Source organism: Gavia stellata, chromosome 12 (assembly GCF_030936135.1).
Source record: "Gavia stellata isolate bGavSte3 chromosome 12, bGavSte3.hap2, whole genome shotgun sequence".
Taxonomy (NCBI): Eukaryota; Metazoa; Chordata; class Aves; order Gaviiformes; family Gaviidae; genus Gavia; species Gavia stellata.
The window spans coordinates 7971787-7998890 of record NC_082605.1 but is presented as its reverse complement, the minus strand read 5'-3'; the positions used below and the strand labels follow the sequence as shown (position 1 = coordinate 7998890).

The following is a 27104-nucleotide window of genomic DNA, read 5'->3' as shown; positions in this document are numbered from 1 at the left end:
ACGCAAATAGGATCAAATTGAACCATTAGCTCAGACAGAGAACATCGAATTTACTCCATTGCAAAGTGCCAAAACATAAATCCTATGAGGTTTTCCTCCTGCCATGTAGGACAGGAGACTTAGCATAACTGCTGCTGTGTCCCATCATCAGTCGGGGCACCACAAGTGTGTCAGTGAGGCTCTTTGCAGGGTCCTTTGCTTTAGACAGCAGAAAGGGCCCCAGCAAGAGCTAAATTGAAAATGCCAGGTCACCTTTGTGTTTTCTCTTGCAGGAATCGAGATTGACTTATGCAATAACACTTGCCATCAAATGGCCAAGTAAGTACAGACAAGGGGCTGGGTCATTCTGAAAAAGCCATGTGTGTTTGTATGTGTTTTACATAGAGGTGATTCTGCATTTAGGGCTTCACAGAGGGCTGGGAGAAGTTGCCTACTACTTAAAAATGCATAAATGTTAGTTCCGTTCTTGGAACTCTCTTTGGTGCCAAGCTGCATCCAGTTTCCCCAAGGATTTTGTCTGTCTGAGCATAAATTCTTTGCAAGATCCTTCTGCATGTGTGGATGGGAGAAAGCAGGGACTCCAAGATACTCCAAGTCTGGCCTTATTCATGGAGAAAATCAACCAGCCATTTACAAGCCCTTTCTGCCTTGCCTGCCCCAACCAAGGAATTAAATAGGCTGATGGGCTGTGATGACACCCTCTTGCTGCATTCTCCATCCATTATCTGGTCTCCTGTTTTGTGGTACTGGGTCCCAGCCATCTCCGTTGTGCCGTGCAGAAGCACGTGGGCATGGTGAAGGTGCACTGTGCGAGGTGTGAAGCCTGTGCCTGGATGCCAGCTCCCAGGCCAGCATGACTTGAGTATTTGGTGCTGTAAAGAAATACACAGTGACTTCAGGCATGTTCCTCCTGTGGTCATTGTGGTGTCTAACTTGCATATGCCAGACTTGTATAGTGTTTCCCACTGGCCGAGCAAATCACGAGGTGTCGTCAGTGATTGTTTATCCCTTTCTTGTTTCAGCTGCCTCAATAGTTCCACAGATGCCCCACCTACATGCTTCTGCTCCGCTGGATACACAGGGAATGGGACCCATTGCACAGGTATGTCCAGCAAGAGTGGGCAAGATTCAAGGCTTGCAAACACCTGTTGAAGCTATGCAAAGACAAGGGTTTTGTTTGCAAAATAAATGGCATGATGTGGCCAGGGGAAAGATCATTCAAATCCTTTTCCTCTCAGCCATCCACCATGAACTCTGCCATGCTTTGGTAGAGAAGTTTTCCAGTCTGGAGCTTTACACAGGATGCTCTTGGTGTTGCTAGAGCCTGCAAGAGAGGGATAAAAAGGCAGGCAAGTGTGGCAGGGCAGTTCTTATTGCTTGTGGAGAGAGATGCAGGTGAACAGGTTGTATTAGTTCTGATATCACAGCAATGGTGGCAAAGATACAACAATTTTGGCCCTCCCTGGATCCCTGGCATATGGATGCTTCAATTCCCTAGTATTTTGTGCTCCTCCTATTTGCTGGCCATGCCAAAATCAGGTAGAAGCAGTGCAGCAGTTGTGCCAAAATGAGGTAGTACTTCAGGATACTGCTCTAGAGCTACATACAAACCTGGTCTATGTCAAAAGCAAACAGACAAGAAAAAAACACTGAGTGATAAAATTGTAACAGTCAACAGTAGACATCACAGTTTCTTTTCAGTATTGCCCTTGTTTGAAAATGAGTGAGGGGGGGGAAAAAGCAAAAAAACCTCACTTTTACGTTATGCAGGAAATTTTTTTTTCTCATCTAACCATTAGTCCTCAGTGAGCAAATGCTGTGATGGAAAGACTTCTTAGTCCAATTTGGGGGTTACTTAAGCTCAGCCTGACTTTTGGACTGGCCTCTTTCAGATCCAGAAGAGGCCCCATGCCTTTAAAGGACCTACAGTTTCATTGAGAAACAAAGGGATTTTAATAAGATGTTGTGATTTTTGTTAAGATGGATGATCATTCTGGCACAGTTCATCTTTCCTAGATGCTCAGAGCTGATTCTGCTTCTCTTGTTTGGGGTCACAGAAATAGATCCATGCACTATCGATCATGGTGGCTGCTCCGTACACGCTGTGTGTACTAAAGTGTCCCCAGGAGAGAGAACCTGTGTTTGTAAGGAAGGCTATGCTGGAGATGGGACGCTCTGCATGGGTGAGTGCTCAGTGCGTGTTTTGGTGATAGCGGTGAGGCATCATCTGTGCAAAGGGGAATTTAAAACTTAAAGTGTTAAAATTTCAGGTTGAAGTGTTGAATAACTCAACTTCACTTTGTTCACGCAGTGATTATTTCAAAGCAAGTAATTGCTGGCTGATCTTAATTCAACCGTCTTTCTGCTTTTTGTTGAGGTGTATGCACACATGTGTACGTGTGTACATACATACCTGTAGGTATGTCCTCAGCATTCTCCCAAGTCATGATTAGTGAAGTAGTCATCACTGTCGCAGCACAGTGCCACCCGAAACTGGGCAGAAAGCCCACACTGCCCTTGGCACCTGTCTTGCTGGATGGCCTCCGACCAGTGTTTTGGTCTCAGACCAAAAGAGCCCCGAGAGGTTTCTTGCCCTGATGCATGTCATGGAGAGATCCAGAGACAGATGATGAGGGCAGTCTCCCAATGGTGCTCTGAAATGAAGATGGAGCTGTGGGAGAGTCCAGTCCTCTCATATCTTTTAAAGCACATCCAGGCAGGTGTGGGATTTTCTGTAGGGAGGTTTACCACAACTCAGAGACCCATGTGTCGCAGGAGTAAAACTTGCAGTTGTACCCTAGTCCGTTGCTATCAAAAGTCACTTTTCCACCAAAATGTTTCCCAGGCTGGGAAGGTCCTTCCTGTTGCTTTCCCAATACCCTTTTGGGTCACCAATTCCCAGCTGCCTTGAGCAGTCCTCAGCAATAATGTGGCCTTATTGTTTTGCTGCAGAAATTGATCTCTGTCTCGAAAGCAACGGGGGCTGCCACACCAATGCAGAATGCATTAAAACAGGCCCAAGGAAGGTGAGTACGTAAGATGGACATCAGGGCAACATTATTATGGAGATTGTTACAGCTGTGTAATTTTTTAGAGACAATCCTTTCCATTGCAGTGCGTTGCCTTGTGCTTATTACCTTCCACATAGAAAAGTTGCCTGGGAAGGGCATGAAAAGATTGCTGTTTCCTTGAAAGCAGTTGCCTTCTGTTGGCCAGAGGCGGGAGGCAGTCTCGGGTTGTATTTGTTGTTGACACAAGCATGGTTATTCATGAATGTAGCGATGGGTGCTATACCACATGCTTTCCATCCTGCTCAGCTGTTGTGTGTTTTCTTTACTGGCTCGAAGTTTCAGACTGAGTGTCTGTTCTCCCTCCAGGTTGCCTGCAACTGTCTTCCTGGTTACAGTGGGGATGGTGTGAGCCAGTGCAACCCCATCAACTTGTGTGAACAGGTATGTCTGCATTTTGCTGTTACCAAAGGTGAAGGCCACAGCCTTGAAGCATTCCTTTCTCCCAACAATGAACAGCAAGAACAGAGTTAGCCTGCTCGTTTAGAGCTGGCTGTCTTGCGTTTTCACATACAGAAGGGATTTCCTGGTGTGTTTGGTTTCCATTGCCTCTCGCAATGATCTGCAAGTATGTCGGCCACCTGGCACTCCCTCTTGTGGGAGAAGCAGTGTGGCATAGAGTTGGAGGCATGTGGGCTTGTTTCTCTGCATCCATTTTGTGTGGGACATGCTCAAAAGCGTCACTGCCATGTCAAAATGTCTCTCCGAATCATGGGTTTTGTCATCACTCTGTGTTCCAAAGTAAGGTGCGAAAGTCTTGTTTCATGGGAGGATTTGGTGATGAAAAGCCCTTGAGGATTTGGGTGAGGTTTATTCTAAGGCACTAGACAGATGAGAGGAATGGTTTCCTTTCCACTGGGCTGGATGTAGTTAGCAGCTCCCACATGCAAGTGGCTGTTCAAATTGTTGGTGATGCCGCTCCACGCAAGCCTTTTGATTTTCTTGCTAGAACAACGGAGGCTGTAGTCCGTTTGGGCTCTGCAAGTATACAGGCCCTGGCACTCGAAACTGCTCCTGCTCTTGGCACAGTATCGGAGATGGCTTCACTTGCCATGGCAAAGTGTATCAGGTGAGAAGCATGCGCAGCATCTTTTGTGTTCGGGCCCCCAGCCCTGCAGCAAACCGCTCCCTCCCCTCCAAGTGTAAGCTGCAGGTGAGCAGATCTGTAGTGTCATATCAACATGTGTGTGGTATTGGAGTGGAGACAGGTGCTTTGAGGCAAACTATCCATAAATCGTAGGCATATTTGGTGTGCCAGCTGTAGGAGAGAATCACAGTAAAGCAACTTTGCTCCAAAGGGAGTCATGATATGAACACTCTGCTGCTCTATCAGTAACATTTGCCATACCTCCAGGGTGCTGTTTTCTTAATGTTATAAAGCAAATGAGTGTAATTTTTTTCCCAAGGGAACCCACTTCTCCTAGTCTGTGGGATCAGGGCAGGTGTCCCCCATGCCCATGCCAGGACTTGGGATCCACTCTGGAGGGCAGCAGTCTATCTCCGGCTCTGTTGCCAATACAATGGCTGCCTTTGGGCAAACCGGTGACCTTTTCTGGTAGTGGCAAATAAAAGTGTCATCCCCACAGCAGAGCGAGGAGTAAAGAGATGGACTTAGTTCTGTGCTTCTGCTCTTACTGAAAGTTAGTGCGGTAAGGCGAGGGAGTTTGCCCTGCCAAACCTATGTCTGCCACTCTGGACAGCATCCCAGAACTGGTAGTGGCAGCACAGTGAGGTTAAAGTGGAGGTTTTGTGAAGCACTTGAAGTGTCCCATGAGCACAGGGGCAGTTAAACCTATGAGACAGCTGCTGCAGAAACAGCCAGCTTTCATCTCTCTGTCCGCTCCATCCTGCAGCATCTGTGATGTGAATGGTTCAGGCAGAGGTCACTGCCTGCTTTGTAACCTCTACGTCATCTGTGCCTTCAGTGCTGGCAAGGGAGGGAGGGAAAGATCACTATGGTGTGTCAGGAGAACCAGTCTCTCCTTGGGGTGGGAGAGTGACCTGGAGTGGAAAGAGCAGGTCACCGTGCTGGCTGGTGAGTAGCAAGTGGAAGGGACTCTGCTAACACCAGCTATTTCTCTTTGTTTAAGGAGCTTGGAAGGATTGAAGACGCGTCCGTGTTCTTTAAGATGATACTGGTTGGTGATGAACAGCTTTGTCCTTGTCTCTGTGTAGTAAATAACACTTAGGGTTTTCTGCAAAGGGACTTGCTAACTGGAACAGTGTTTTCTGTTTCCCTTCCCACAAATGCTCTTCTACCACAGGCAGAAAACATCAAGGAGCTAAGTGGGGCAGGGCCTTTCACTGTCTTCGTCCCACGGACAGATTTCATAGGAAACACCACAACAGTAAGTGCCCTCCCATCTCAAGTGCTGTCAGGTGTTTGGGAAGCTCCAGCTGTGGCCATGTCCCCTGTGGGGCTGTTCTTCCCAGTGAATTGAAGCAAAGGGGCTGCACTGCAGAGGGTTAAAGGCATCTTCCATTCTCCATCAGTGTAAGAGCAGAGGTTTGGAGACTGACTCACTGCAGAGACAGCCTGGGCAGGGGTTGACATGGCTCCTGTTGTAAGGGGACCCTTACTGGAGACCCTGTCTCATGGTCCTCAGAGGCACTGTGCCAAATCAGTGATGTGTGGTGACTTGTTGCTCATAGCTCTTAGGGCCTGGTAACAGCAAGGCTTCAAGACATCTGTGACAAAGCCCTCTTATTCCTTCTCTGCCCCAGGCCCTGCCATTCCACTTCCATTGGTCCCTTCCTTCTAGTCCCAACAAGTGGGATATTTGGGGCAAGTGGAGACCTGAGGGAGAGGAGATCCTTATTCACGACTCTGTGAACCAAGTTCTTAACCAACAGCTTTTTGGTATCAGTGTAATGGAATATCATAATAACATCACAGACAAGTCCTGATGTGCAGCTTCACACCGCTAGTCCCAACCTTTTTCTTATGGGCCCTCCATACGCCCAATAAAGGAACAATTCCCAATGACCACGTATCCCAGGTGTCATTTCCTCAAGGCCAGTGTGGTCATTTGTCCTCCATCAAGGGACCTGAATGCTGGTTTTGTCAAGCTGGTTGAAATTTCCCAAAGCTCTCAAATGTTTTTGTGCATTCACCACATTTGGGGGGGGGACTGGCTTTCCTGCAGGGTTGGGTCAGAGGGGACTTGGGCAATCCAGGTCTCCCTCAGCGGGTCTGGGCCACCCCCCTGCCCCGCAAGGCAAAGTGCCCCCAGTGTGACCTCATTCTTGTTTTCTGTCTGTAGTTTGAGGAGTGGAGGAGCAGAGGTCTCCTCCGGGACCTGCTTCGCTACCACATGGTGGGTTGCCAGAAATTGCTGTCCAGTGACCTGGAAGCCCAGGAGTCCCTTACATCTTTATCTGGCCACAAAATAAAGGTCACAGTGAAAGAGGTAGTTCTCTGCCGCAATTCCCTTCCCTGTCCCATTCATCAGGATGTCACTTTTGCTGTCATTTGAAGGCCGCTGTGGTTGCGGCAAGTGACATGCCTAGGGCCTGCAGATGGCTGATAGGGTGGTGGCGTGGGTGTGAATACCTCATCGCATCCCTTCTCTCTCAGAATAGCATCTATCTCAATGAGGAAGCCCAAGTGGTTGTGAGTGACATCATCGGTGTGAATGGGGTCATTCATTTCATCAACAAGATCCTCATTCCAAGTGACCTGGTGGACCGTAACATTTCCTCAAAGATCTCACGGGTAAGGCTGAAGCAGTGGCTGTGCCCTTGATAACTGCTGTGGTGAGGACAGGGCTAGGATCTTCCAACAGCTCCGATAGCGCTGTCCCTGATAAGCCCTCAGCCCAAGGCCACATGAGGTGCTCTTCCTCCCTGTTCCTAGCTGTGTAGGGGTTGTCTGAGGGCACGGATTTGGCTTGTGAAAGTGACAGTATTTGTGGCATAGCCATATTTGGGACAGAAGGAGCCTTATCCATCACTAGGGAACAACAGTACTGGATGTAGGCAGGGGGATCATGCCCCATGCCAACCACCACACTCCTTCTCCACTGCAGAGCAGATTGCAGTGTGAGATTGCCAATGTCTCTCTGGTACTCCTCAAACAAGTGCTAGGAGCTTATAGATCCTGCATTTTACAGAAGATAACACGTTTTCTGTACAGCACTACAGAGTGCTGAAATTTATCCCAGCTCCTGCCATAGCAGCATCTACTCAAGGTGAATCAGAAAAGTGGTGGCTGCTGAACACCAGCACTCGCCAGGCCAAATACATCAGCATGATGAGGACAGAGATAAAACTTGTGTTTAGCTACTGTAGTTGTTAACCGTCTGGTTTCTCCCCTGCGTTGGTGCTCCCAGTCCAGGAGGGGAACCTCCTAGTGACAGTTGTTTGCTTTCTTCCCTCTGCAGCAAGATATCACGGAAGTGGCAGAGGCCTTTGGGTACACCATTTATAGCAAGCTGCTGCAGGTGAGCGACCTGACTCCTGCTGCTCTGTGGGGAGGTGGTGTGCACAAGTGCACGTTCAGTTTTGGCTTGTGGCTTTTTCTTTGTATCCCCTTTTATCTTGGTCAGGACGCGGAGCTGCTGCCACTAGTTAGTGACCCCCTGCATAGACCCTTCACCATGCTGTGGCCCACAGATGCTGCATTTAATGCCCTCTCAGAGAAAAGGCAGAAGTGGCTGTACCGCAGAGAGCATCGTGACGTGTTGGCCTCCTACCTCAAAGCACACATGATCAGGGACACAAAGGTAAACGTGACAACAAACAGGCTCGTACCTCCCAAAGCTACATGTGGTACCACCACCTGCCTATGGTTAAGCCAGAGCGACCTTGCCAAATATTTTGCTGTTGTAGAACATGCAGCATATTAGTTGTCTTGAGAAAACCTAAAGCTGTTTGAGCATTTGAGGCAACTACCACTTAATCATGAACCTCTGGTGCAGCGTGGCTGAGCTGAAACCTTCTGTCATCAGCTTCTTGTGCAGGCCACATCACTGCCAGAGTGTCAATGCAAGGCTCGCAAGCAGGCTGTTGTCTATAGGGATGATGAACAATGGAAGAGTCCAGCTGAGTAAAACCAGGGCCTGCTTATGCACGCTGGTCTCTCACTGTTCAGGAATCTGGGACTAACCCAGCGTAGTTACGTTGTTCCACCCACACCGGCTTCACATGCTGCCACACCACACCCCCTCTCAGTGTGGCTGCTGACCCCATCCTCACCAGGCACCATCCTGTTAGAAGTATGAACTGCCAGTTTTGCCTGTTTCTCCCTTCATATTCTCCTTTTTCTCTCTTAGATTGTTGCTGGTAACGTGCCCCAAGTTGAATCCATACGGACCATGCATGGCTCCACCATCTCATTCAGCTGCAGCAAAACCCATGTGGTGAGTGATGGTGATGCTGGGCTCTGCTTTCCACTGAGCTAGTGTCCCTGGGCATAGCCATGGGGCAATTGATGCTCCATGTTGGAAGTGAACACAGAGCTGGGGTGGTTGCAGGCTGAGACACCCCATTCCCCTGACTACGTCTGAGCCTGTAGAGCGGCTCGAGACTGTGTGGCCAGCTGACAGGAAAGTGCAGAGGCATGCGGTACCTGCACATGCACTTCCCAATGACTAGGTTGTGAAGCCAACTACGTGGTGCTATGACCTTTACAGAGCACGTGTTGCATGGACAGAGGACATTTCTTAGGAGAGATAGCCATGAAAAGTGGCAATCAGGAAGGGTGGTCAAGGACATGAGCACAGAGATTTTGGAGAGTTCTTGGGGTGATTGAGAAGTCATGACAGCCAAAAGGGGCAGCTTCTGGGTGGTGCAGCCAGGATGTAGGATGTGCCAGGATCTCAAGTTGCTTTCTTCCTGTGGTAGGGGGAGCTTCTGGTGGGAAACGGTGATGCCATCATCATCCAGAGGCACATGGAATTCAATGGGGGCATTGCTTATGGTATCGATAGACTGTTGGAGCCACCGGATCTGGGATCTCGGTGTGATGAGTTCATCTTTGCTGAGCTGCAGGTAAGCACTTGTGATGAGGCCAATGAGGATCCGTGCCATCTGTTCAGCCCTTTGCCTGGGAAGAGGCATGTCGGGAGAGCTTGCTGCTCTTCCTCGGCAAAGCTCTGAGCAGCCAAGAGAGGCAGAAGAACATATTGAGTTGTGGGGTTTCTTTCTCCTCTCCACAGGGATCTATGGAGAGCTGCGGACTCTGTGGTTTTGAGCCACCCTGCCCTGCTGGCTCTGTTCAACAGGTAAAGCTCACAGCTTTGTCACCAAGGACGCCTGTTACGGCGCTGATGACAATGCCCACATGCCCCTCGTGTTTTAGCAGCAAAATGAGGGCACAACTGCATGTGGCGAGTCCCTCAGCTCAGTCACATTGTCCATACCTTGCCCCAAGTCACACAGTCCCGTAGGGCAGGAGATGGGCTGAGCAACATGGGGTCGGGGCTCCAATGGTCTTTGCTTGGTCAATCCCTATATGGGTGACAGTGGCTGCAGGCATCACTGCAGCAGCACCAGGGGCTTCTCTGGGTGCTTTATAGCAAAAGAGCTCAGCTTGGCTGCTGGAGATAGACCAGGGATCAGATGGTAAGCAGCCTTGGGGGGCAGCGGTTGCACCCCAGTCTCATATTGCCCGTTGGCTCTCTCTGCTGGCCTTTTGGCATGTGCCTGAGGTACATCTGTGGCTCCTCTGTCACCAGCCCCATTGCGTGTTAGGAAGCCTCTGATACTTGTCATAAAACTGAATGAGTGGCTCAGGAAAAGTCAAGGTGAGACATCAGTCACCAATGTGGCAAACTCTGTGTTTTGCCTGTTTCCTCACAGGGGAAAACCAGGCACTGCTACTATTATGGAAACCAGCTGCTGAGAAACACTTTTCTGTTTCACCGCAACTCCCTATTGCGGCCATCCTGGCCGCCCTCCCTGTGGGACCCCCTCAGAAGACACTTCTCTTCCAGGGGGCCTCTGAAACGAGGCTGCAAGAGGAGCTGTGTTTCTACCCAGTGGGTCCCGCAGTGCTGTGCGAACCACTATGGCCGTGACTGTTGGGGTAAGGAGCCACACGACCCTTTCCCGCCCCGGCCCTTTCTCTCATGGGAAGGTGGCATTTCTGGTTCAGCACACATGTCTGGTGTCCATGAATGTGTTTCCCCAAGGACGAGTGGGCAAAACTCCAGGCAGGGGGAGCCCCAGTCCATAGAGGGTGCAGGGAACAATCCCATGGGAGTGTGTGTGGCTGATACAACAGGGAATTCCATTTCCTTGGAGAAACCTGTGTCCTCATGGAGAGCCCTTGGGCATAAGGCTGTGGGGGGTGGCTGACAGACATGTCACTCACCCCTAGATGTTGCTGATGCTCAATGATTCCCCAGCATCTGCCCTCTGCGCTTTGCACATGGGCAGCTTTCAAGTCCTTGGATGAGTCTGCTGCCAAGTTAGCTTGGGGCAAGCCAGCACAAACTAAGCACGTTGCAGCAGAGGGTCATCCCAGGCTGGAAGCTATGCCAAATTTGTCCCTCTTGCCCCCATTCCTACAGTTTATTGTCATGGGATGTCCCCAGCACTCATTCCCAGGGCTGTGAAGCAGGCTCTGTGATCCAAGCACCCTGTAAATGGCAGCTCACGTGGCACCAGGCTCCCCTCCAGCACAGGGTCACTTTGTCACCACAGCCTCACTAAGGTGTCCCATTTGCAGCATGTCCAGGAGGGCTGGAGGCGCCGTGCAGTAACCGTGGTACCTGCGATGACAAAATTGGTGGCTCGGGGAGATGCAACTGCAGCCAGGCTTTCATCGGGACCAGCTGTGAGCTGTGTGCGCCAGGCAGATACGGGCCGAACTGCCAAGGTAAGACTGCTTCCGCCTGTGGGGTGGCAGAGGGTTTGTGCGGAGGTGGCTGCTGCACATGGTGCTGCTCGGAGAGGGGGTGGGTGCTGGGCTGACCTCTTTGCAGCTTACAGCACGGAAATCAGTGCTGCCATGTATGCATCAGTCCCAATAATGCTCAGGTCAGACCTCTGGGCCTGGGGACATCCCTCCGTGGGCTCTCAGCAGAACAGCGTTCGAGCAGACATAGTTTGCCATCTCAAACTACTCCAACTGTAGTTTGAGAAGGCTGAGTGGCCTTCTGTGCCAAGGCCCCGGGGTCAAAAACTCCTCCTTGTTTGTCATGCACAGCTGAGAGCCCCAGTCGTGCAGAAAGCATTATGATGTATTTTGAGCTGGGGGTCAAATCCGTAAGCTGTGATGAACCCTGTACAGAAAGAGCATCTCCTGGGACATGCTTAGCAGGGACCTGTGCCCCTGTGAGGCAAGACAAAGGGAAGACAAAGGGAGTTCCCCGCTACCCCATCCCAAGCTGGGCTTTACAGGGTCTCTGGGAACGTTTTCAATGGCTGTATTGTTGCAGGGTCTCAGAGTGAAAAGCACATCTCTAGAAATGCCCAGGGGAGGGGAACGATGAGGGTTTGCGGGTGCATAGAGGCTCCCCTCGTCCATGAAGGGTGCGTTTTGGGGGAGGGGGCAGGGCTGGCAGTGACAGGAAGGGATGTGTGGTCCTGCCTGCCTTCATGCACTGCCCACACAAGCCACGTTTCTGCCACGTGGCTGTCCCATAGCCTGAGCGTGGCCTTTCACTGCCACCAAGGGAGATGCCATGACAGAGTTTTTACCCATTCCTCACAGAGTGTAACTGCACTGAGAATGGCGTGTGCAACGGAGGACTGCATGGCGATGGCTTCTGCTTCTGTGCCGAGGGCTGGACCGGAGACCACTGTGAAATCAGACTAGGTGAGGGATGCCACACCCCTCCACCTACTGTTCTCTGCGACTTGGTGCCTGGTTTGTTTCCCAGCAGCTGGATTGTTCAAGCAGCTGCTCAGAAATATCTCCAAAAAAGAGCTCTCGATTGCGGGGCTCGTTCTGAGATCTGGCCCTTGCTGTTGAATTTCACAAGAGTTGGGGTGGTGAAGAGGAGGAGGAGGAAAGCTACACATGAACAAGTACTTGAGCTCAGAGGTGCTCCACGAAGAGCTTGAGGGTGAGGTGAAGGTCTGAGGCTTAGCTGACGGAGTAACAGTCCTCTGGGTTTGGGCAAGGCATCTGCAGAAAAGCCCAGGGGGAGAGAGGGGGCAGCACGGGGCAGCTGGCCTGGGGCAGAGGCTGGCGATGGCAGCCATGCCCCATGTTGCAGCCCTTGGATCCTTCTGATCTGTGTGTGTTCTGGTTTCAGTCATGACGCCCACTTGCTCTCCACCATGCCACCCCCAGGCTGTCTGCCGCTCTGGCAACCTCTGCGAGTGCAACCTACACTATGAAGGAGATGGGAGAATGTGCTCAGGTAGGGGGGAGCCATGAGGGGCCGGGGTGGAAGGGTGGCGAGCAAGGGAGAAAGAGGACAACACGACAAGACAACAGGTGACCATCTCCTGAGCAGCTCTGTGGAGGATGGCCATATCGGTGGGATGACTGGCAGGACAGACAGACAGACCACTAGGATACCTAGCAAGGTGTTTTAGTTAACCTAACACTTTTATCCCCGCAGTGATCGACATGTGCAGCCAGGACAATGGGGGCTGCGCCAGGCACGCACAGTGCACGCAGGTTGGCGTGAACGTCTCCTGTGCCTGTGCCTCTGGGTACACAGGCGATGGCTACGTCTGCAACCCCATAGACAGGTGTGCGGATGGTAGGAACGGGGACTGCAGCCAGCACGCCAACTGCATCAGCACTGGGCCTGTGAGTATGTCCCCTAGGTCCTGGGAGATCTGCATGCCTGGGAGAACAGCGCAGGTTGCTGCCATGGGATGCTTCAGGCTGCTGGAGGACAGCGATGTGACCATGCCCCCTGTTACCGCAGTCCCCAGGCCTGCCCCTCCTTTCCAATCCCCTTGGCTGTTGCACTCCTCCTGCAGGTCCTTAGTGCAGGGCAGGGGCCATGCCCTCGGTCTGCTGCCTGGCTGTGGTGATGGTCCTGGCGAAGTTATGCTGAGGCCATTTTTCCCCACTCCTCTGTCTAAGGGGCATAAGCTGTGTCAGTTGTGGCATTTCTGGACTGTTTGGGGGGCTCCGGGGTGGTCCTTTGAGGACAATGCCGGACATGTTTGCAGAGGAACCAGAGCTGCTCACTGCAGGCCGGAAGATGGGATTGGGAGCATGATGTAGTGCAAGAATCATGAGCCACCTACCTCGAAGCTCAGCTGTCTTTCAAACAGCATGTGACAAGGATTCAATGTGACATTTTTTGATTTGTGTGCAGTTGGATGTGGGGGTAAGACAGAGGGCATGTGGCCTTTCATAGCTCTGTCATAGTCCCGGCAGGCTATAGAGGGGTTCTGAAGGCTCATCCCCATCTTCACAGGGATAAAAGGATCCCCAGATGGCATCTGCGTGTTTGCACTCACACAAATGCCATCCTTCCTTTGTGCTGCAGAACGAGCGGCGCTGCGAGTGCAAGCGGGGCTACATCGGTGATGGGATCCAGTGCCTGGAAGAGGCTGTGCCCCCCACGGACCGGTGCCTGGAAGACAATGGGCAGTGCCATCGGGAGGCCATTTGCACCGACCTGCACTTTCATGGTGAGTGTGCTCAACCCTGCAGTGCCAGGGATGACGTTCCATGGAGGGGTCACACTCCCTCATCCTTCACCTTCTGGCTGGGGCTCCCTTCGGGAGGGCTGGAGGGTGGGATGGCCAAGGGGCCGGGACTCGTCTCTGCAGCTTGGTCTGGTTTTCACATTCCCCTTTTCCCCTACATGTCATACGGGGAGGATGAGCCATCCTTGTCTGCTCCTGTGATGCATGAGATGGCCTCTGGTGGGGTTACACTGCCAGTAGGCACTGACTCCCTAGTGGAAGGCGAGAAGCTCAGAGGAAGCCATGCTGCAGCCCAGCTCGCCCTCACTTGAGCATTGTCCACATCCTACCCTCCCATGTAGCACAGAGCACCCTCCATTGGCGGTGCCATCTGTGCTCACACAGGGGGACCCACGCGACTGCCCCAGGGAGGCTGCTCGCTCTCTATACTGTACTGATGCTCCCTGGCCTTGGTATTTTGCAGATAAGACTATGGGCGTATTTCATCTGCAGTCACCCCGAAAAAAGTATGACTTCACTTACGAGCAGGCTCAGAAGGCCTGTGCTGCAGAAGGCGCTTCCCTGGCCACTTTCCAGCAGCTCTCGGCAGCACAGCAGGTCAGGGCAGGGATGCAGAGGTCGGGCAGGGGCTGGCTCCGTCACCTGGTGGGGTGGGGACATGCAGTGCTTCTCCCCGGGCCTGGACCAGCGGTAGCAAGCCCATGACGTGTGGGTGGGTGACCTCTCATCCCCTTGGCCAGGCCCTGTTTGCTCCATCTACATCCCTGAAGCCAGGAGGGCTGGTGGGTCTTGCCAGCCACATCGGGACGAGACCCCTGGCAGTGCCCAACTCTTCAGGTGTTGGGGGGATGTCAGATAAGGCTGCATGATGGGAGTGCGCATCAATGAAGAAAACCTGGGCCAGAGATACTATTTTTAATCTAATCATTCTTTTTCCCCTGCTAGATGGGATTCCATCTGTGCTTGGTGGGTTGGCTGGATAACGGCACAGCTGGATACCCCACAGCCTACCCCAACCCCAGCTGTGGGGCTAACCGAGTGGGCATCGTGGACTATGGCTCCCGAAGCAACCTGAGCGAGACCTGGGATGCGTTTTGCTACCGGGAGAAGGGTGAGTGGTGCGAGCACGTTTCCTGGGGATGGTCCTGTCAGGCACAAAAGGCATGTCAGGGCAGCAGGCAGAGAACTCCCTCGGAGCACGAGGCACGGGAAGGCGGGCACATCCCCCTCTCCCCACGCCTGTGTCGGGGGGAACATGCTGAGGCGTATCCAGAAGCCAAGGGCGAGGTGGTCAGTGTAGCCAGCATCGGCAAGTCAAGTCGCATCTTGGTGTTCCTTTGCAGATCAGACTTGCAGCTGCCGTGATGGGTTCGTGGGAGATGGGTATTGGTGCAGCGGCAAGCTCCCTGATGTGCTCGCAGACCACGCTCGCTTCTCCACCTTCTATTCCGTAAGCAATGCTCTCCTGGTTCTTTGGTATGCCAACAGCCGGCAACAAGGCAGAGGGAGGGATCGGCCGTAACAGGGAGAAGTGGTGGTTTGGTCTGCGTGCGGGATAGAGAGTACAAACACAAAGGCATTTTCTTTCCAGGACTGGGGGATGTTTCCTGGGCTGGGGAAGGTAACAGCATTGAGCTGCCGGCAGTGTGCTGATGGTGAAGATCTCCTATCTTTTCCAGATGTTGCTCAATTTTGCCAATGACACGGAAGAAGGACTGGATTTTTTCATCTATTTGTCTGATGACTCCACTCCCAAAACTCTCTTTGTCCCTCTGAATTCTGGCTTCACAGACAATGAAGTAAGCAAGCAGGGATGAGCAGCTGCTCGAGGGCACATGGAATGAACTATCAGAGCCGCAGAGGGGAGCAGGAGTCTGTCATAGCTGGCATGATGGTGATGTGAAATAGTCTGGGGAAGGAGGAGGAGTTTAGGTCAGAGGGGAGTGCTGGAGGTCTCTAGTCCAACCCCTCACTCAGAAGAGCCATTTAGGTCAGGTTGCTCAGAGCCTTCTCCAGTTGAGCTTTGGCTATTTTGAAGGATGGCAATCACCCCTTCTCAGCAGAGTAGTTTTGTGCCGTGTGGCCCATGAATGGAGCTGTCTTGTGGTCACATAAGGTGTCTGGGCTTAGGCCAGGTGGGGGCTGCACACAGCAGGAGAAAGTGGTGAAAGCCAGCTCCGCCGTTTCTCATCCCTGCTCCCTGGTTTGTTTTTTTTTTTTTAGACGCTGACAGGAGAAGAACTGAAGCTCCATGTGTCATCCAGCAATGTCGTCCTCTTCAGCTTCAACCTCACAACGGGCACCATCATCCCGTCCCAGTCAGGATATGACCTCCATGTATCAGACCTCCCAATGGGCAACAGTACAGAGCACTCAGTAGGTTTAACCTTGGCAGAGGTCAAAAAAAAAACCCCACAGGTTTTCACCACCTCTCTTTTGAGACCGGGAACAACAGCGAGGCTTTCTGGTTGGGTGACATCATCTCTGTCCTGTGCTGTAGGACACCAGGGGGATCAATGACACGATGATTGTGGAGTGGGATATCATAGCTTTCAACGGCATCATTCACGCAATTGCAGAGCCACTGAGGATCCCAGCGCCTGTTGTGCATCTTGGTCAGGTGAGTGTCCGAGGGCACAAACGGGGAAGGAAGGTGCTGAAACAGCTGGCACCAGGCCTGGGAACCGGGGACAAGGCGACCGAGTCATCCCAAGGACTGGCCTGGTCTTCTCTGCTCATTGTGGCTGGGCTGCCCCCGGTCACTGGGGAGCAGCAGTGGGTGGCGGTGCGGGAGATCCCATCGCTCTGCCAGGGGCCTGCTGTAACCAGGAGGCTGTTTTTCGACGCAGGTGAACGGCATGGCGCAGGCATCGGGCTCTGTGGCCAAAGGGACGTTGTCAGCGCTTTGCTTTGCGCTGGTGCTGGCCGCCGGTGCCGGTGTTGCCTATTACTGCGTGAAGAGGCGGCGGCGGGAGGAGCAGTTCGGGTACTTTCAGGTAAGTGCAGCCGGCGGGCTGGGGAGGGGGGGCGGGGGAGGGCAGGTGGATGGAGCCTGGGGAAGCACGGATCAGCCCCCCATGGATCATGGGGGCTGCGGCGGGGGGCAGCGACGCGGGGGAGAGGCGCTCGCAGGTGCCCTGTCTTGTCCGGGGGGAGCTCGGCGGGAGCGGGAGCGATGGGGTGGGTGTGCTGAGCGGAAAGGGGGCTCCGCCCGCGCGGCAGGGGGCGGCCAAAGGCCAGGCCCACTGCGGGGGAAGGAGTGGGTGGGGCGCGCCGAAGCCCCGCCCCCGGCCGCCCCGCCAATCACGCGGCTCCCCTTCCAGGCGGACCTGCGCGCAGACGAGGAGGAGGAAGAAGCGGTGCCGGAGCAGGAGCGCGCGGGGCTGCGTGCCGCCAGGCCCCGCCCCCAGCGGCCGCTCGTCGCCATCCCCAACCCGCTCTACGGCGGCCACGCCCCCGACTACGAACCGCTGCACGTGAGTACCGCCCCGCCCCTCCGGCGCGCGCGCCCCCGCCCCGGGCTCCCCGGTCTCACGCCGCTCTCTCCCGCAGGACTCGCTCCTGGCGGATGCCTGCACCGACACCCGCGGCTTCCTGCAGTGAGGCGCCGCTCCCTTCGGCCCCCGCCGCGCCCCGCCCCGCGGGGCGCAGACAAATAAAGAGCTCAGCGCCTCCGGCCCTGCCCGCGCCTGCCTTCCGCCGCTGGGCTGTCAGCGCGGCTCAGCCCCGATTCTCGCCGCCCCAGCCACAGCCTCCCACCGACCACCCCGCTGCTACCTGCCGCCCCGTCAGCCCCCAGCAGACGGGGCCTCCAGCCCGTTCTCGCCCCCAGCCCAGCGCCTGTCTTGGTGGGTCCCTCCCCAGGCACTGCCCTGTACGAGGTGCTGCCTACCAAAGCCGTGCCCCGGCCCCCACCGCCGGCACCAAGGGCTCTGTTCACCCAACCCCAGGGAGGCACGGCCACCCAGGCCACCCACTGCGGCAGTCTGTGTGTGTGACAGCCCCTGGGGAGCGCCAGCCCTCTCTCACGTACCCGCACCCTCCCGCCATGGTCAGGTACGAGCCACATCAGTCAGTCGCCACCCTGAACACCCTTTTGCTCCATCCAGGTGCCCCCCTGCCTGCACTACAGCCGTAAGGGGCTCAAACTGCTCTGTGCTGGACGTCTCAGGCCTGGTCTCTCAGACACCCGTCCCAGCTGCACCCCAGGCTCTTGGTTGTGCACCCAGAGCTGCCCCCCAGGGCAGGCAAATGAACAGCGAGAAACACCACCCCTGTAGTGAGTTGGTTAGTCAGTTAGTTACTGCATGCTGCAGACTTTTATTGAGCCTTCACACTACACGCAGCACAAAGACGTCAAATGCCACATGCACATACTACAACCGTTTGATTAGAGCAGCTATGTTAACAGCAAGCGTTCAGGCCACGGAGTCGAGGAGCAAGGCATTTCGAAACTCTGCAACAGGCTGGCATGTAGTGCAAAGACAAGGCAGCGTGACGCAAGTGACAGACTGACAGACTAGCCTGGCACACCACCGGAGAGGAATGGGCGGGAGAAGAGACGTGTGTGTGTGTATGTGTGTGTGTGTGTGTATATCTCACTGAGGGTTGCTGACACACACTTACACATTGTACTTCAGTGCCTTTCTCTGAGGACTTCCCTGGCAGAGGATCCTCCACACCGACCTGTTTTCTCTCCCTTGGCTGCTCCCCATATTGACAACACTCAGCCCATACAGCAATTGCTGCAGCCCAGTGCTCACAAGCAACCTGTATCTGCCCCCTTGCTAATCCCCCAGCCTCCCTCATAAACCAACAACCCTTACCCGCCACACAGACACACTGTGCATCCTGAAAACCCATCATGAACACACTGCAGTGGCTCACCCATTTCCTGGCCTGCTCACGGTCAGACCCAGCACAAGTGCATCCATTCTCTGTTCCGTTTCTCTCCTTCCTGTCACCTCAACACCGACTGTCCCCGCAAGCAAGCTGGTACTGTCTGTCACCCTTCTTGCCATCTACAAATGGTGGAGCAGTGAGGGGAGGAGGTGGTGGACCAAGGCAACCAACATCTCTAGAGCCTGCACCAAGAGCTCTGCCTTCAAACATCCCCTGACTGCCCCTGCATGTCTATCTCTCTCCAGGGAGAGCAGCTGCATTACTCATCTCCTGCATGCTTTGGGGCCCTCACACACCACCCCACCCCCTCCAAGGGATGCATCTTACCCCTTCATCCCATAGCCATCATCAGCTTTCCGATGGCATGCAGCATCAGGGTGGCACAAACTCTCACCAGCCCCTACCCACCCAGCTGCCCCTTCACCACACAGCACGGCCCTGAGCTTAATGAAGAACTAACTAACTAACTTACTTTCTGCCCCTCACATCCCAAAGTTGCTCTGACCTGCCTGGGCCTCCAGGCCATCACGCTTGTCCCCTGTCCTCTATGCTCTGGCATCACTACTATTATCTCTTTCTTCTTCCTCCTCTTCCTCAGGTGAAATTACAATGCTTTGCATGGCCATGCTCCCCATTTGGACCCACCACATCCAGCAGCACTTCATGCTCACACCCCACCCCAGACATCCTCACTAACCACTTTATACACCTTAGGCCAAATCTCAGCGAAGACAGGTGGAAGGTCAGCACCTTTGCTGACAACACTGCAGCTTCCCTAAAAGGCTGAAGACGTCCCAACAGACCATACTGCATCAAGTGCCAAAATATTGATGTCATGTGGCACCAAACCCAAAAAATAAACTAAGCTCACTCACACAACAGGCATGCCACCAAACACTTGTTTTTAGACTGTCTGACCTACTCCCACCCAGGTCTCCCACAGGACTTGTACATCCTGCACTTTTAACTAACAGTTACTTCCAGAGGCACCAGCTGGACAGACCAGTCTGGCAGGGAGCGGGATGGGGCTGAGGGCTGCTGGGACCAGTTCTGGATAGGTAACACTACTGGTGCTCTGTCATGTGTGATGCATTCACCGGTTGCCGAGTCGGCAGCCCTGTCCCCTTGCTATCCACCTGCAGCATCACTCACACTGTAGTTCCCAAGGATCTCGGGGCAGGTACAGCGTTGACACACTTTGTCACACCTCACGTGGGAGTCTGCGTTACACTCGCCAAGCACCAGAGACTCATGACTCCATTTCTGAGCCACTTCTCTGGGCACAGAGCAGGGAGCAGCAGCTTCCCACCACCACCGGCTCTCTGTCATCTCACCTACTCCTACAGAGGACTCCCTGTAGCTCACTTGTGGCCCAGAATAAGCACCCATCCTCTGTCCAGCCTGCAAAGCACCTCAGGGAAAGGGATGAAGCCAGTGAAGGGGGGAAAAAAAAAAAACCCAACCAACCAAAAACCAAAAAAAACCACACCATCTACACACATCTGTAAGTGTCAAACGCCCTTTAGTGGTAGACAGAGGTGTTGCTGGCCCAGCAGCCGGGGCCCATTACAGACTGGCACTGTGCTGTTGCCCAGAGTACCTGGCCCTTCACCGGATATGCACCATCTCCTCCAGGAAGGGGGTTTTCATGCAGCCTGTGCAGAGCTGATCCATCCAGAGCGGAGCCTCGTGCTGCAGAGGGGTGCGCCGGGGGTAGAAGGTGAAATTCACATCGTAGTTCAGCAGGCAGCTGATGGATGCCATGTAGATATCAGAGAACCGCACCAGCCGTCGAGAGAAGTATGTGGGATTGTGGAAGGTGCGGAAGATGCTTCCAAACTGGGGGTTGAAAAGGTTCTTCGTCAGCGACCTGAGAGGAAAGAGATGGTGCTCTGTAGATAAAAGGCTATAGTCACAGATTTTCCCCCCCTCCACTCCCTTAGCCCTGGGCCACCCCAAGTACCCTCCCACCCAGGCTGTGATGCAGACCAGTCCTTGTGCAGTGAGACTGTGATGAATATTTACCACACTCTTACTCTTCCTTGTTACCGTACCTGTACGGGGTACCCCACCCCACCCCCCCCCCCCCACCCCCAGCACAGAGTGACACCACCTCCCCTTTCCCACCCTGCCTTCAAACCAGTCCAACCTTCCAGGCTGCAGGACCGCACGGCTGCTTTCCACCCCACCTAGACAACTGCCACCAGGGAGGACCATAGGCCAACAGCTACAGCACCAGTGTCCCCAAAACAGGTTACAAAACAGACCCCGTGCAGGCCTGGGAGCGCTCGAGAGTCCTCATGAGCAAGGGCGACAACATTCACCTGATCTCCTGCCGTTCCTTCATCCACTCCAGCAATACTTGCTTCGACTCCGCATCCTGATACATCTGTAAAGATAGCAGCAGAAAGCACCATGTTGCGTCACCCCTGCAGGCCACACCTCAGCTCCCCCAAGTTTCCGCTGTAACTCACAAATCCCCAAGAAGTCCACTGCACCAGGAGGGTGATGAGAGAGATGATAGATATTTTTGAGAACACAGGCAAGATGGTACGTCCCACCATTCCCACACTAAGCCCAAAATGCAGACTCAGAAGGCAGCATATTACCCGTCACACTCAGACAGGAGCTGTTTACCTGCATTCTCTCCAGCAGCCCTGTCAGAGCCTGCTGCCAGGTCAGGGAGTGCATGTACTGCTCTGTGTTTATGATCCGAATCTCTGTCTCCAATTCAGGAACGATGGCTCCAGTCCTCCAGCCGTGACGCAGCATGAGGTCCTAGAGGTCAGGGTGAAAAAAACAACCAAGAATTCAACATAAAGATTGAAAGCCAAACACAACCCTGTTTTCTAGAAGAGTGGTCTGTTCCTATTATAGATTCTCAGGGGACCCACATCCACGGCCCATGCCAGGTCATGCTGGTAACACCCATCTCCCGGCCATCAGGTGTGTGAAACACCTAGAAATGTTGGATTCACATAAACTGCTCTCAAGACCAGCAGATGTTCTTTACCCACAGAAAGTACTTCTGGAGCCCTTTCTCCACTGCTTGAGTCTGCATAACAGCGGAGCGGGGATGCTTACATGTCCTATGTGTGCCCCGAAAGCCGCAGCCTGCAGAGCACCCAGCACAGCATACTGGAGACCTGAGCACTCAGATCAGGAACAGGACCCTGCCTTACACTCCAACACAGCTGCAACTGCAACAGTCATGCAGACTTGCTCCCACCTCACTGGAGAGCAGAGAACTTCTTACTTACTGCAAGGTCGCTGTACAGATGGTCACCAAAGTAGAGCACTTTGGACCCACGCCAGCCTGTCAGCCTCAGAAAATCAAAGAGATTACCCTGTTAATAAAAGGAGCACAGAGAGAAAGATGGTTACAGGCCAAATGCCTCCATCCTCACCAGATGGTACTGGGCAGCCATCTCAGCAGGACTGTCAATGCAACTGGACATGCCACCTTACCACATACAGATGTGAGCAGTCTCATGAGATGTCAACTTGCTCGCTCTCCCACCATCCAAACCCAGAGGTTTCTGTCCTTCCCCACCTTATCTCACTTTCTTCCCATGTGCCAACCCTCCTGTACACCCCTCAGCTTTTCTCAGGCTACAGAAAAAGGCAGAAACTCTTCCGAACCGAATAGGCAATTCAGGGGAATTTCTGTGCTCTAGGGCACAGCAAGTCAAGAGGACTACATCGACTAAAAAGGCAACAAAAGGAGGCAGTTTAGAGGCCAAAAGTGAAAGACACCTAAATTAGAAAAGTCCAAGCAATGGCCAGAAAGAACCCCAGGAGTTCTGGGTCTAGAAGTTGCTGGGCTCAGATGAGAACGATTTCATCTCACAGGGTGCAGTGGAAGTACAGTGAGCACCATCAATGCAAGGCTTTCGGAGTCAGAAGCACTTGAGGCTGTTCTCACATCACTGACCACCATCCCAATCTGAAAGGCTAATAACACCCACACATTCACAGGAATTGCTTAACCCAAGCCAAAAAGCCAGGCAGCTTGGGCAGATTCACAGCGAAGTAAAACAAACCAAACCCCAAAGCACCAGCGAAAGCACAGCACAGAGCAGCTTTCAAGGCTTTCCAAACATCCGTCCGCACACAGAGGAGACTTCAGGGACCCCCCTCTTCCATCTCCACACAAGTTTTCCACATGAGTCACAACAGAAACAAAACTCAACACCAGCAGACTAGACCGTGCCAGCACAAGCAATCTGTGACCCACTCGGCAGCAATCTCTCCAGCCAGTCTCCAGTGCCAGGGAAGAGCTAGGACACCTACCCAACAGCACTGGCCCAGGCAGAAAACCCCTAAACACTGCAGCCCTGTTTTTGGCCACCAGCAACATGCTGGGCCTCCCGTTGCTGCAGCATCACCAGAGCTGTGCAGATGTCCCTTAACAGCAGGGAACCACAGCCAGGCAGGCCTCTGCATTTCTTGGACATGACATTGCTGCTGCTCGCTTGAGGATTGCTCTGGAAGCCACTGGCAGAGCAGGGAAATGGACCACAGCTTTGGAAGAAGGATGGTCCTTTTGCTGTGCTCCAGTCACCTCAAACAGCAGTGGACCTGACAACCAGGAAACCTGTGCTTGGACCTCCACTGTGCCACAGACCTGTTACATGACCTCGAGGAGCCAGCTGTCCTCCTCCCCCTGTCTGGAGACTGCAGACTAGTGGAGGGATGGGAGTATATACATGCCACAAACAGAAAACACCACTTCTATCAGAAAGGAGGGACTAGAGGGCCATCACTTGAACCTCCCAGTTCCCAGTGCAAAACCCCATCCCCAAGGTCCCATTCATATGAGATACCCACAGCACAACTGCCACACAGCTGTGCTTCAGGGGACAGGAACAAGTCAGCTCAGAGGCCTCTAGCAACATCACCAGCACAGCACGGTCCATGGCCATTAACACTTGCCAGAAAGAAGCAAACTCCAAGAAACCAAAAACGCTGGGGACAGGGTAGACTACAACCAGGATACACACTCCGTCACATCCCAAGAACCACAGTTAGGCAACAACCTTGATGCAGTCAGATGAACATCCTGGTGGGGGAGAACTGGAGATGACCCCAAAGTCCCACCCATCCCTCCTTCCTCCCTCATCTTTTCCCTTCCCCAATGCACCATTCATTTGGGTGAGCAATCTGCGGCCACAGCATGTGGGTGGTCAAGAGGGGAATTTAATTCAGCAATAAACCCTATGGCTGAGATGCACCTTTTCATCTGAGGGAGCTGCTAACCTACTGGGAGAGAGACTTTGTATGAGCTCTACTTGCATGTTCCCAGCTCCTAGCTCTTGGCAGAGGACAGGACACTACCAGACTGCTTTGACAGACCCACCGGACAGGCCAGAGGCTTCCCAACAGCACTGCTCAAGGACATGACCTACTTTTCTACTGCAGGTCAGGTCCCAGCTACTTGACCACAATCTCACTAACAGTTTCTTCCCGTGGGACTGGACAGCTCACATAACCAAGAACAAACCGTCCTAAAGCCAGAAGCAACTTGTTCTCAGGGGACAGACCAGCTGCAAGAACACCCCAGCGCAGCAAATTCACCAGAGTAACAGCCCGTTCTTCGGACATGCTTGTCCTTCAGGAAGGGGAGAGAGACAGGAGCCAGGCTTTGTAGTCTATTTGATCAAACTTGTTTCTCCATGCCCTCCTCCACAAGTCCACCTTTTCCAACCTTACAGAGGATGATTTGGAGTGAGGTGTGGAAGATCAGACATACACATGTGTATGCAGACATACACATCAGATTGCAGAGAGCTCTGCCTTCTTACCCTGAATGAGCACACTCTTGGGACCCCGGCCAGGGCAACAGTTTCAGGAGCGGGGCATCAGAAGAGCCAAGGGAAAACTGCACTATTGGCCACACTGGACAATGTCAGAACAGAGCTCCTAGGGTCAAGGTTTCACTGTATGCTGGGGCAGGGGGCATTCACTAACCCCTCCTACACATGCAGAGGATGTTTCCCTACTACCCCTTCTCACAGAAACAGGGCAGCTACATGGAAAAACTCAGCCTGGCACATGTAACTCATCACGGGTCCTCCTGGGCAGAATGGCAAGCACCCAGCTTCCTAAGTTAACTGTCCCTTCGCTGCCTTTTCCCCCCTTGTCCCTGTCCCTCCATCTCTTAATGCCAAGCCCAGCTGAGCTGGGTGGAATATATCACTCCCGTTACACACCTTTCTTGCAGCATGACCCACACACGGAGCTGGGTAGGAAACTGTTTCAGAGCTGCAGACAAAAAGTTTTCCTACCAGGCAGCTCTGGTATACTTCATTTCAGCTCTGCCTCCTGCAACTGTAAAAAACTGTGATTGCTGGGAGAGCAGCCTTTTCTACACCTGGCACGAAGCATCTCTCACCATTCTCAGAGGTCAGTTTATCGCATACTGACAGGCAACACAGCCCTTGGCAGGGTTTACTGATATGTGAAAAGACCCTTTATTCTAATGCTTACATCCAGCAGAAGCTGAAAGACTTTTCAGAAGCGTGCAAATCGCAAGGCTATTGCTCCATAGCATGCCAAAAGACATGCTGAGAGCATTCGGGGGGACAGTGTCCTACCGGGCCAGCAAGAGCTCTCTGCATGTGGACAGAGGGCATCTCTCGCTGCCACCAGCCAGCACAGCACACAGAGCCAAGAGCCTGTCTCCTTACAAGTGCCCTCTAACTCTGTAACAGGAGCTTTTTTGAAAGATTTCCATTTTTCACTTTTCAAACATCAGTGTCAAACATCCACTATAGAAGAACTCATCATTTTCACCCACCCTGACTAAGCAGATTTTCCTGTTTTCCAGTGACTTCCAGGCTTTTCCAGGGACTTCCAGAACTGGGGACTTATAAGCCCCCACCATTTCAGACTCTTGCTTCATACCCCTTATGCATCCAGGTCACTTTACCTCTTTGTAGATCTTTCCTTTCTCCAGCTGGTTTATTTTGTCCCACTGCAGTGAGCCTTTATCATCCAGTTTTCGAAAAGGTCTGGAAAAAAGGGAGGAGATGTCAACTTCTTTTGATTTTTGGCGATTGTTACCCAGCAACCACAACATTTGAATCGGAAAACTTGTTTACCTATGTAACAACTCATAATAAAAGCTCTACATGAGAAGTGACCATCTGGGTCTTCTGCACTATTTTCACAGGGGAAGAGAAAGTGTGAGAGGGAAATACCTTTTCAAAATGCTTCTGCTGACTGTAACCATTTCATGGCAATATCCGTAACAACTCTTTTTGCTTTTCAGATACAGAGAAGAGGAAAGTAATAATAATAATAATAACAACAACAACAACTCCCTCTGAAATGCTAAGGCCAAGAAGGCTTTGCCATGAAACACTGAGTCCTGTTCCAGTCTGGCTACGCCCCAGCACAGAGACTGTGGAATGTCTTAATAGGATAAAGCAGTCTGCAGAGTAGATGGAAAGCAGTCTCCATACTGATCTCGGCAGCTGACTTGAGCTGGCTCCTGTTGTTCCTGACGGCTTGCCTGGTTACCTTCCACTTGGACAGACGAAACAAAACAAGGCTTAGGTTACTTGACCCCCATGAACATTCATGCACAATGGTAACATTGCTCCCTCTTGAGATAGGAGTTCCAAACTGTGAGCTCTGGGATCAAAAGCCTTGGTATGAAGCTGCTGCTCCTGCAAGCAGAGCACAATCTCATCCAGAAGTACTGTATGATCCTGAGCTGCCATAAGGCAGAAGTAATCCTACCTCCCACCATAAACTCTACAGCCTACCCGGGCAAGGGGCTCTTCAACCTTGAGTGGTCTCCAGTGCACACCTGCATTCCCCCTCAGAGAAAACACTCCACAGTTCACTACAGCTCACCATCTAGAGGTTCCCCTTGCCTTGGATGTATGTGCCATGTCCTTCCACTGGCCCACTACAGGAGTGGACCTTAGGCACCATGCAGCCATAAGGTTTTATCTCCTAGAGGGCTAGATCATCATAGCTCCAGGCTACGTTTGTAAGACACTTCACCCACATCCCATGAAGAAAACCTTTACCAGGTCAGTGCATCTTATAAAGTGATCTCATAGGTTTATTCCTGTTTATGCTAGCGGCCTGGGAAATGGGGAAAAGAAAATACATAAAGAGGAAAGAATGGACCTCTCCCTCAAGGGCAGTAATTCCTGGTCAGTCATAAGTTGAGGCAACAAAGCAGACACAAGTTCCCAAAGCCAATAATCCAAAGAGCAGAGCTAGGACAGCAGCTTGCCTATCAGTTAGTCCCTTGGCAGCTCCTAACTGACCACAAAACCCAGCCACCACGTACAAAGGCTTCCAAAAGCTGCCTATTACCAAACAGTATGTATCCGGTAACTGAAAAAAATAAAAAAAACCCTCACCAACCAAAAAAACAAACCACAGAGGTATTTGCTGTGGGGAACAGGAAAAGGAAAGATTTTGACACACTGTCAAGACCTAGAGCCAAGAAATAGCCAGCTCTCATACATACCATTCCACTCCTCTTTTCTTTCTAAAGATTTAAGTACATTATTACCTCTAAAAATCTAAGTTAAGCCCAGA

The 27104-nt window shown here is 52.7% G+C and overlaps 2 protein-coding genes across 2 annotated transcripts in view; one reads left to right on the top strand and one right to left on the bottom strand.

Annotated features, from left to right (window-relative positions):
• The window catches only part of STAB1 (stabilin 1), a 63689-nt gene extending 46449 nt beyond the window's left edge, over positions 1-17240 (top strand). The window contains exons 40-69 of the mRNA XM_059823368.1: positions 273-318; positions 1023-1102; positions 2058-2183; positions 2953-3026; positions 3378-3452; positions 4018-4137; positions 5159-5206; positions 5333-5416; positions 6332-6478; positions 6646-6783; positions 7451-7510; positions 7616-7792; positions 8342-8428; positions 8913-9059; positions 9227-9292; positions 9870-10095; positions 10741-10890; positions 11728-11832; positions 12275-12382; positions 12587-12780; positions 13475-13619; positions 14101-14234; positions 14583-14748; positions 14981-15087; positions 15317-15436; positions 15861-16013; positions 16138-16257; positions 16487-16633; positions 16961-17113; positions 17190-17240. Of these exons, the coding sequence (XP_059679351.1) occupies positions 273-318; positions 1023-1102; positions 2058-2183; positions 2953-3026; positions 3378-3452; positions 4018-4137; positions 5159-5206; positions 5333-5416; positions 6332-6478; positions 6646-6783; positions 7451-7510; positions 7616-7792; positions 8342-8428; positions 8913-9059; positions 9227-9292; positions 9870-10095; positions 10741-10890; positions 11728-11832; positions 12275-12382; positions 12587-12780; positions 13475-13619; positions 14101-14234; positions 14583-14748; positions 14981-15087; positions 15317-15436; positions 15861-16013; positions 16138-16257; positions 16487-16633; positions 16961-17113; positions 17190-17240 (3554 nt within the window). The remainder of the gene's footprint in view (positions 1-272; positions 319-1022; positions 1103-2057; positions 2184-2952; positions 3027-3377; positions 3453-4017; positions 4138-5158; positions 5207-5332; positions 5417-6331; positions 6479-6645; positions 6784-7450; positions 7511-7615; positions 7793-8341; positions 8429-8912; positions 9060-9226; positions 9293-9869; positions 10096-10740; positions 10891-11727; positions 11833-12274; positions 12383-12586; positions 12781-13474; positions 13620-14100; positions 14235-14582; positions 14749-14980; positions 15088-15316; positions 15437-15860; positions 16014-16137; positions 16258-16486; positions 16634-16960; positions 17114-17189) is intronic.
• A 2802-nt stretch (positions 17241-20042) lies between these two features.
• NT5DC2 (5'-nucleotidase domain containing 2) overlaps positions 20043-27104 on the bottom strand; it is a 28844-nt gene continuing 21782 nt past the window's right edge. The window contains exons 10-14 of the mRNA XM_059823181.1: positions 25471-25552; positions 21800-21886; positions 21177-21317; positions 20864-20928; positions 20043-20409 (exon numbers count right to left, since the gene is read on the bottom strand). Of these exons, the coding sequence (XP_059679164.1) occupies positions 20148-20409; positions 20864-20928; positions 21177-21317; positions 21800-21886; positions 25471-25552 (637 nt within the window). The 3' untranslated portion in view covers positions 20043-20147. The remainder of the gene's footprint in view (positions 20410-20863; positions 20929-21176; positions 21318-21799; positions 21887-25470; positions 25553-27104) is intronic.